Source organism: Miniopterus natalensis, chromosome 1 (genome assembly GCF_054644295.1).
Source record: "Miniopterus natalensis isolate mMinNat1 chromosome 1, mMinNat1.hap1, whole genome shotgun sequence".
NCBI classification, from domain to species: Eukaryota; Metazoa; Chordata; class Mammalia; order Chiroptera; family Miniopteridae; genus Miniopterus; species Miniopterus natalensis.
The window spans coordinates 20,102,652-20,112,100 of record NC_142081.1 but is presented as its reverse complement, the minus strand read 5'-3'; the positions used below and the strand labels follow the sequence as shown (position 1 = coordinate 20,112,100).

General features: G+C 53.3%; 1 protein-coding gene across 3 annotated transcripts in view; it reads left to right on the top strand.

Annotated features, from left to right (window-relative positions):
* The first annotated feature begins 1,215 nt into the window (after nt 1-1,215).
* JDP2 (Jun dimerization protein 2) overlaps nt 1,216-9,449 on the top strand; it is a 38,890-nt gene continuing 30,656 nt past the window's right edge. The window contains exon 1 of one of the 3 annotated variants that reach the window (XM_087818999.1): nt 1,216-1,396. In XM_087818999.1, coding sequence (XP_087675125.1) covers nt 1,216-1,396 — 181 coding nt within the window. Of the gene's footprint in view, nt 1,397-1,747; nt 1,800-2,071; nt 2,155-9,449 lie in introns of those variants that run through there. The other 2 variants (XM_087819005.1, XM_016208691.2) reach the window with 2 other exon arrangements.

Here is a 9,449-nt window from a genome sequence, read left to right as displayed (position 1 = left end):
GGGAAACATCATAAAGTAGTTTCATAGTAGCCAGCTTGGATCTTTGTGCTGCAGTAAAGGTGTAGTTGGCCTTTCTGATGCTGAGAGTCATTATTCTCCCACAAAACGATCAAATTACTATTCATTTTTCATCGTAGGTTCTTTCAGGACCTTACTTTCTTTTTACTTACTAACTTCAATGTTTTAAGAGAGAGATCTGACTGTGAAGGTGAAAATGGTCATCAGGATGTGATTTGACTTTCCCTCCAGAAGGATTTCACTGCACTGTGGAGAAAGGAAAATAAAACCTCACCATACTTGCATTGCAGAGACATGTTCATTTGGTTTTGCTTATTTGCTCCCATCTGCCTCAAGTCTTGTTGTTTCTTTCACTCTGAACATCTGCACTCCAAGAAGGCATGAAGTTTTTCTTTCACTTCCTTTCTTCTTTGGGTGATGACCTGACATCACCGACAAGGAGGCTGACAGTCACTGAACATAAACACTGTCACCCCTATCTGGCTTCTGCAGAAAGGTAGGAAGTTGGCTGAGCCCCCAGAGGGTCTGAAAGTAGGAGATGCCAACCATGGTGCCAAGGTCTCAGGTGCCACGTGTGTGCCTCAGGTCCCTGGCCTTTATAGACTGGAGGGCACCATGGAACACACATTTCCTCTGGAGTCTCCCTTAACCGGCTACCATTCTGGGGGGTAAAAGGTGGGAGTGGAGTTGGCAATGGAAGTTGTAACAGCGAAGGCCATTTGTGGTGGGTGGAGGGCTGGGTGTGCTCTGCCCAGGAGAGGAAAGGAGAGGCCTGATGGAGTGGGACAAAAAGCCCAGGGGTGAAACAGCGCTAGCCACCAAGAAAGAGAAAGCAGAGGGCTCAGGCTGCAGCCCCAGAGATGGCAGGCCTCCTGCACTGAACTGGCTCAGGGCTTAAGGCACCTATGGTGGCCAGTGGGCTAGTGGGTGGGAGCAGAGGCACCCATATGCCTTAATCCTCTGCTCACCCTTCTCCATGGGAAAATAAAACCGGCTTGCGAGATCACTTCCTCAGTCGTGCAGTGTCCGAGGATGAAAATGTGCTGCAGCCCTCTCTCGGTCTGGGAAAAAGCACTAAGGGCTGAGGACTATGGTTCAGCACAGGCTGCGTGCGCTTCCAGGGGCTCCCGGCCCGTCCTGCCGCCGCCTTCTCATTCCTCTCCCGGCTCGGTGGCCGCCGGGCGGTGCGCGGGGGGGATGCTCTTACATAACCGCTCGCCGCGTCCTGCTTTCTCGCGCGCTCCTGAGCCGCGGGGTGGGAGCGCCCGGGAGCGCGATGGAGCCCCGGCCGGCGCTGCGGGGCCGCAGCCGCCCCTGCGGGCAGAGGAGCGCGAGGAGCGGCGGGAGGAGGGCGCGAAAGGCGGCGGGGGAGGTGAAGGTCAGTGGGTGTGAAGCGCCGGATCCACACCCCCTCCTCCCCTGTCCCCTCCTTCCCTTCCTCTCCGTCCCCCTCTGACGTCTGGAGCTGGCAGCTCGGCGGGTTCCGCATTCCCGACCCCTCCCCGTCGCCCAGGGGCCGCTATATAGCCGGGGCTGATGCAACCCGTCCCGCCGCCCGCCACAGCCTGCGGGAGGGACGCTCGGCGGCCGCGACGGGGGGCGCTGGCGGCGGCGGACGCTGCAGCAGCGGCGGGGCTGGCGCCGCGGCGGCTCCCGGGCCGGGACGGGCCTGGGCACCGGGCGGAGCTCGGCGGCCGGGCGGCAGCGGCGCTGAGTGGGCACGGCGCCTGCAGCCGGGCCCCGGCCCTGGGGACGCCGCCTCCGCCCGCGGCTTCTGCACGGTGGGTGCGTGCGCGCTTTGGGGGCGCCCGGGCCGGGCGGGGTGGGGCGCGCCGGCAGCGGGCACCTGGGACGACCGCCCCCGCGCGGGCGGAGCGCGCCGAGCCCCGGAATCCGCCGGCCCGCGGGGAGGCTCCCGCAGCCCCGGGCCCCGGAGCTGCCCCGGCGGGGGGCGCTGCAGCCCAGGCCAGTCCTGCGAAGCGCCTGGAAGCCCGTGGCTTCCCTTTGGTTCCCGCCCTGGGACGGGAGGCTCCGTCCGCTCCCGGGGCAGCCGGGGCTGTCCCTCCGTCTCCCTCCCGCGCTCTTCTCCCCTCGCGTTTGCAGAGAGGTGCTCTCCTCGGACGGCGGGGAAGGCGGGTGAGTGAGCAGAAAACTGCCCGGGGGACACGGGCCGTGGGGGTGCAGACGGAGGGTGAAAGGCCAGTGAGGTGCGGGGTACTGGTGGGGGGATGACAGCGACCTGCTGGCAAGTCGCGCCGCCCCCACCCCCTCGCAGGGAGGAAGCGTAGCTCCCTCGGGACCTGGAAGAGAGTAGTGAGAAGGCCTGGGGCTCTCCAGCCAATGAAGAGGACTTCTCTCAGGGCCATTGCCCCGGGGTTCTGGGATGGGAGGGGGCCCAGGGGGCGGCCCAGGTCCCCTTTGGGTTCTCCGGGCTCCCCAAGCTAGGTTACATAAGGAGGCAAGCCGGCTCCTGTAGGTAACCTGCCCCTCCTCTCCTGACCAGCCCAGTTTAGAAGGCTCTCTTACTATGCTCCTCCCCTCAAAGGAGGCTGAGTGATTGGGCCTAAGGCCTGGACCCCAGACCCTGGGAGGGGCCGGGAAGATGGGGAGGCCTTGGCTTTTCTGCAGTGATGGATGGGCCATACATGCGGCTGGGAATGGAGAGGCTGGTGGAAGGGAAATTAACTGACCCTTTGGGTCAGCTCCACTTGCAAGGTTGCCTGACCCTGGCCCAGTGTGCCACCCTCCCCACTGGCTTGGGGGCTTCAGGCTGTGTCCTGACTACATGTGCTCATTGCAGATGAGCCCAGGCCTGTCTCTCAAAAAGGGGCTTGCAGACTGTGGGTGTGTGTAGCCAGGTTTAAATCTTGGTGAACTCTCCTAGGGTCTTAGTTTGAGGAGCATCAGAAACTGAAGCTTTGAACCATGATGGGGTGCCTGCTTGTCCTGTAAGGCCTTGTTATGTATTATGTTCAGATATCATCTCCCCCCCGACCTCCATCCCTGAAGGTTTTTAAAAACACCTCCCATTGCTTTCATCTTTCCAGCAAATCTGGCTGCAGCTTGGATGGCTGCCTGATCTTCCTTTGCAGGTTTCTAGGGGAGAGTTTAACCAGGTATCAGGTGTGAGCATGGCTCAGATTAACCTGAGGACCAGGGGAGAGAAGCAAGGTCTATTCTCGTGCCTCTGGCTGGTTAAGGTTTTGCCTTGTTTAAAACAGGGAGGAGGGATTTCTCAAAGACTCTTCTGTTCCCCTTCTACTTTGGCTTTGGTTCAGAGCAGCAGGCAGCTCCAGAATCTTCCTGAAGAGCAGGGTGCTGTGAGATTTGAAAGGCTGCTGGAAGGCATGGGTGTGGAGGCCTCTGACTTTTCTCCTAGGTTGTTTGCAGCCACCTCTAAGGAGATGTGTTGATAAGTGGTAATGGTGTCCCCTAGGGAAGGATTTGGACCGGGATCTCCTCACCCACTCACTGCCTAGCTTTTGCAGCCATCAGCCTGTCTCCCCCACCTGTTTGCAGGCTGTGTGGGCATCTTTTCCAGCCTGCAGAACCCTTGGCAGGATGAGAAGGGCTAGGCTCTCCAGGCCTTGTTTGTCGTGGGGCTGCTGGTGTTGCAATGGGCTGTCTCTCTCACCAGTGTTTCTGTTTTCAGCTCTGCTCTGGAAGAGAGGGGCCAGTGCAGACTCTAGGTTGGCCTGCTCTGTATTCATTCAGCCCCAGCTCAACTTGAGCAATCAGAGCCAGGGCTGAGGGCAAGCAGCATTCTTTTCTGCTTTTCTGCTGCAGGATGCAGTTTGCTTTTTTCCATGCGAATGAATTATGTTTGAAACTGAAATGAGAGGAAGAGAAGAATAGAGGGAGTGTGTATGAATATGTGTGTGTGCATACCTATATAGGCAGGGGGAGAGCAGCAGACACATTATTTTTCCATTTTCCTTTAATTAAGGCTCTGTGGAGGTGTGTTTGAAAACAGAGGGTCTCCTATGCCTTTGAGGAGGGTGAGAACACTGTTTTGGCTGCGTCCCGGGCCATATGCAGCGTATGGTGGCCAATGAAACTGGGCCTGGCTCTTTCTGTTGCTTGTCTTGGCAGTCGGTTCCATGGCTTGTGTTACCAGCTCTGGAACTTACGGGCTGCCAAGCTCCGTGTGCCTGTGTGTGTATGTGTGTGTGCACTCTTGTGCGTGTGTGTGGTTTGGCCTCTCGAAGCTCAGCAGAGACAAATGCCTTAGCGACCCAGGGCTGGAATTTCAGCCTGTGTTTCTTTACACTCCTTGCTGGCTGTGGGAGGCCCGGCCAGAGCCCACCGTTCTAGGGATTTTTTTAAGTCTGTTTTCTTACTGCAGCTCATGGGATTCCAGTTGTGGAGCTTCATTTCCAAAGTTTTAGCAGGCCAATGGCATTTTTTAAAAAGGGTCAAAGGATTTATCACACACTCTGTGTGTGTGACTGTGTAATGTATCATGCTGTGTCCTCCTGACGCCAAGGAACAGAGATGGGGTGAAGAGGGAAGAGGGCAGGGTTGTTGGGTGGCAGTTCTTTCCCAGCTTCATCTTGCTTCTAGATTAAGGATTCCTGGTAGAGGTGACTTACTGTGTATTTATTGAGCACCTACATCAGGCAGGAGAGACGGTGCCTACAGACAGAGCCTTGTTGAAAGGATTTCTCTGGTCTCCTGGGAAGAACCTTTCTTGGGGAGAGGTTCCAGTTTCTTCTATGGCCGGGATGCCTACGCAGGGATCATGCATGCCAATGTGCCGTAGCAGTGGCTTCTCTGGACCGCTGCCACCCCTCTTTTTCTTCTTATGAAGATCTGAGGATTGACCTCTCCTAAGCAGTGCAAGGAGAGAGTAGGTAGAAGGACACAAGAGATGCTAGCCCTCTGCTTCTGAAGGCAGGGGTGGCAACCCAGACAGTTGGTGGTGCCAGTGATCTATGCAGCTGTGTTCTGGAACGTAGGATGGAGGAGACCTTAGGAGAAACGGGAGCAAAGGGCAAGTGCTGGGTCTCGTTTCCGCACCTTTGTATACAGCCCAGACCTGGCCCCTTTGTTTCTATTCTGCAGTAACTGACTGGATACAGGATGGTCCTGTCCCCTTAGAGTTTAGAACTGGAAAATGGGTGAGCAGAGAATCCTCTGGGGCAATCTTCTTCATGGGTGTACGAAAAGGAGATCAGTGTTAGGTGGGAACCGTACAGAAGTGACCTTGAGGGGTCATCCAGCGGTAGTGTCCTCCAGGAAGGAAGGTCCTTGTGGCTACACTGACTTCATACTCACTGGGGCAGGCGCTGTTCCAGGTACTTTCCAAGTTTTCTCTAACTTAATCCTCTCTGCAGCCGTACAGGGCAAATAACATCATTATTCCCACTTTACAGCTGAAGAAAGTGAGGCCCAGAGAGGGTAAGGAACCTGCCCAAGGTCACACAGCTCGTAAGAGGCAGCAGAGCTAGTTTTCACATTCAGACGACCTGGCTCCAAAGCTCCCACCCATACCCCGCCTCACCTACCTGTGGAGCTGGCACAGCCACCTGGAGAGGGGCTTTTGTCCTTGTCCCTGTTCTCAATCATGGCGCTTTCTCCACCCTTTTCCTCCTTGCCTTCTGGATCTCCTTGTCTTTTTGCAGCTACGTAATTTCAGATTCCAGGAGAGAGATCATCCCAGATAATTTCTTATCTCCAAGAACAGGTTTGCTGTTTAATTCTCCAAGATTCATGAGAGTCACTACTGGCCTGGCACCTTTCTGTACTTCCTCCCCTCCCCTAACGCATGCACCTCCTCCTCCTGGGAAGCTTCCCAGGCTCTGGCTCCCAAGACCTCCCACCTGCTGTTGGTGATGCCCAGGTGTCAGCTACCTGCTCTTGACTTCCAACTGCACTAGTGCTCCTGGGGCCCGATCCTGTGAACTAACTCCCTTGCTACCGGGCCTGTCCTCGCTCACCTCCACTATTTCGAACCTTGCAGCCTTCGGCCACCTGCACTCGCTTGTGTGCCCATTCCTGGCTCCCGATGCCAGCCTAGGCCAGCTGTTTGCCTGGAGGGGAGCTAACCTTCTCAAAGAGGCCCAGGGATTTTAAAGTCTCCCTTAAACTTTTGTTTCTATGGACAGAAAGTTCATTGATGCAGATCCTAACTTTCTCTGAACCTGTCGTTTTTGGTTTTTTTTTTAATTTGTCTTCGCCATTCTAGATGAAGATGCCAGTTGTTGGGCACTTTCTAATAAAAATACCCCTTTACAAGTTTGACCCATCTAAGCACGACTGTTATTTGTAGATACTCCAGATACACAGAATTATGATATCTTACAGATTTACATACAGTGAAACAAGAAAAGAAAATAAGAGGGTAAGACTCAAGTAGTTACCTGTACCTTTTTTTTTTTCTTTCCGCTAAAATGATGTTTCATGTTAATATCTCCCAATAGGGTCCATTTTCTGGACTTGAAATATTTTCTGGCTTTTCTTTTGCTTGTACAAGGCAACACCCCAATCTGTGTGCCTGCAAGTCCCTGAGCAAGTCAGAATAGAGAGATACCAATATTGGACCTTTAGGCTCTTTCCTCATGGACCCACCTGGCCCCTGTTTCTCTCAAGCTGGCTTTTAAGGACCTGCATTGAATCACTTAAAATCTTGGGCTCAACAGCAGCGTAGGATCCACTGTGACCTCCTGCAGGTTTTCTGTCTTACTCATGCCTTCCTTGTCAGTCCCATCGTGATCGGTGTATTCCCCGGTTTTTCTTCATTGGCTAGTTTCCAGGATATTCCTGGTCAGTGTCCCAAATTGCCAAAGTCTTTTTGGATTCTAGGCCTGTCTTTTGAGGCACAAGCTTCATTTGCCAATTTGGGTTTTCTGCCAGTGTATAGCGCCTGCTCTTTATTTTGCATCCCAGTTGCTAATGGAGACGTGGAGGGCGTTTATCTTCCTTTCCGACCTCCTGGGCCCTGAAGGGGAAGAAACTCTGGGTTCTTCCCCTAAAGCTTTTAGTGCCTCACTCTCCTTTTCCAACTAAATTGTTTCCGTATGGAACAAGCAGTTTGGGAGATGATTTCACCTCTTGTCATCTTTCCTGTGTCTTCCTTGAAGTGGGTAAATTCCTCCTGGCTGTTGTTGGTTCCCTGCCACTGCCCCCTCCCCTTTTTATAGATCTCTAAATTACATCAAATTGTTTTATTTTTCATATCACCAAAGTTGCCTTTCAGCCTTGGATTGTCAGCTAGCTCTTCCCAGTTAATGAGGATCCAATTATGAAAGGCAGCCGATTTACCTCCTCTATCGCCTGCCCCCGCCCCTAGAGCTCATCAGGATGACTTCTTGCTGGTGAATGTCAGCTGTTGTGGTTGTCTCCTAGGAATGGCATGTGTTAAGGACTTTGTGGTTTGTATCTGAGCAGTTAGGGGCGCCCTTGTGGGGGAAGGAAAGAAAGGGGGGATTTTTTTTGCTTCTGCAAAGGAAAGTCTGGAGCCTGATCCCCTTAGTGAGGCTTGTCATTGGGTTGGGTTCACAGGGAAGCAGGAATGGCAAGAATTTATGAGGCTGCTGCTCCCAGAGGGTGGTTACCCCTCTTGAGGGGGGGGGGTTCACAGTAGCAGATATTTTGGGATCATTTGTTAGTGTCTCATTTATACCATCTGTATGAAAATAAACAGAAGCTGTAAGCAGAGCCTATCATTCCCGGAACAGAGTGAGGTCTGGCTTCCATCTCTCAGAGATGGCTTAGGCGGGGAAGCACAGAAGCCTCTGGAGTATTTTTCTTGGGGTCTACTGTGGGAACAAATAATCTGGAGGTGGATGGTGAGCATCTAAAGCTCCAGAGAGAGATCCTTACCCCACTCACTGAATTTTGCCCTGCCATGAATGTATCATTTGTTCATGCATTCATTCATTCATTTATAATTCAATAAGTGTTTGTTGATTGCTGTTTTTATGCCAGAAGTGATGCTATGCACTGGGGTCACGTGGGGCAAAACCAGCCGTGACTGCTGCTTCTCCCCCGAAATCACCCCTTCACTTGCTAAGTGGCCACGTGGCACATTTTGCCATGCAGGAATAGGTCCTTCCAGTTCAGGGAGGTTCTGGGCTTCTGGCCAAGGAGGGGATTTTGCTCTGTATTTTTGCTTTGCTCCATACCTGGGGTGTGGCTCCCCTGGCTCCTGTTAGGGGTTTGTGTTCAGCTGAAGCACCAGGCACAGAGCGTTTTCCAGCCTCCCAGCCCCTCTCTGTTTTGACTAGCTCAATTAAGCATCCTTTTTGGGGTCATTGGCTTCTTGGAGCATCAGTTCAGGTCTAGAAGAGGGGATTTTATAAGGTTTTCTCCTTTTCTGAGAAGAAATGCGAGATTCCTTTGTCAGTTTGGCTCAGGTGGCCTAAAATTACCCCCTCTGCCTGCTGAGTGTCCGTATGGATGAGTCCAGGCATGCCTTTGCCACATAGGAATGAGTTCTTACACTGGCCTTTTATTGTTTTCCCTGGAGGGGGCCTGGGGGGACGTGCAGCTCACCCACAATGGCCTCCAGCAGCCTCCTTCTGCGGCACCCTGTACACCTCTGCATTGCAGGCCCAGCTCCAGAGGGTGGAGGGCAGCTCTCTCCCTGATCCTGAACTCAAGTCCTGCTCAGGTTTAGGGGTGGTTATAGCATATTGGCCAACCTCGGGTGAGCAGTCTCAGGGGCCATTTCTATGTCTGGGCTCCCACCCAAACTGCATGGGGTTATTCAGGGAACTTCCTAAACCTGGATCTCAATGTGAGGCGAGGTGGAGGGTCCCCTGTGCAAAAGAATGGTCCTCCTGTGGGCTAGTGTCCGAGTGCCTGCTATTAGAAGTTCATCCCTTCTTCGTGAACATCTCTTGGAACCCAGGAGGGGAAACAAAAGGGGCAGGATGAGAAAGCTTCATTTCTAAAATCCAGGGACCAGGAGTCTGGCTCTGACTCTTTCCTGTTCTAGCTGTGTGACCTTGGGCAAGTCATTCAACCTTTCTGAGCTTCACCCTCCTCATGTGCAAAATGAGGATGTGGCTAGATAGGCACAGGCCCTCCTCCAGCTCTAAGACTATAACTTAATGTGAATGAGTTTCAGATCTTTTACTGAGATGGCCTGGGGGACACTGAGTACTAAGGAGAGGGAGAACAGATGTGCCTCCTCACTCATAGTAGGTGGTAAACCGATGGATGGATGGATGGATGGATGGATGGATGGATGGATGGATGGATGGATGGATGGATGGATGGGAGCCCTGTAAGGGAAGACAAGCTTTCTGCACTGCCGTCTGTGCCTTGAAGTTACAATTTCTTACCCATGACCTTCTCCCAGTAAAGAGAGGGAAGAAATAAGAATTCTCTTGGTGTTGACCTGTTTAATTTCTGTCTTTTATGCCTGAATCTGTTTTCCCTTGCAAACCTTCTGGGTCTAACACAGCCAGAGTATGTTTTGCTTT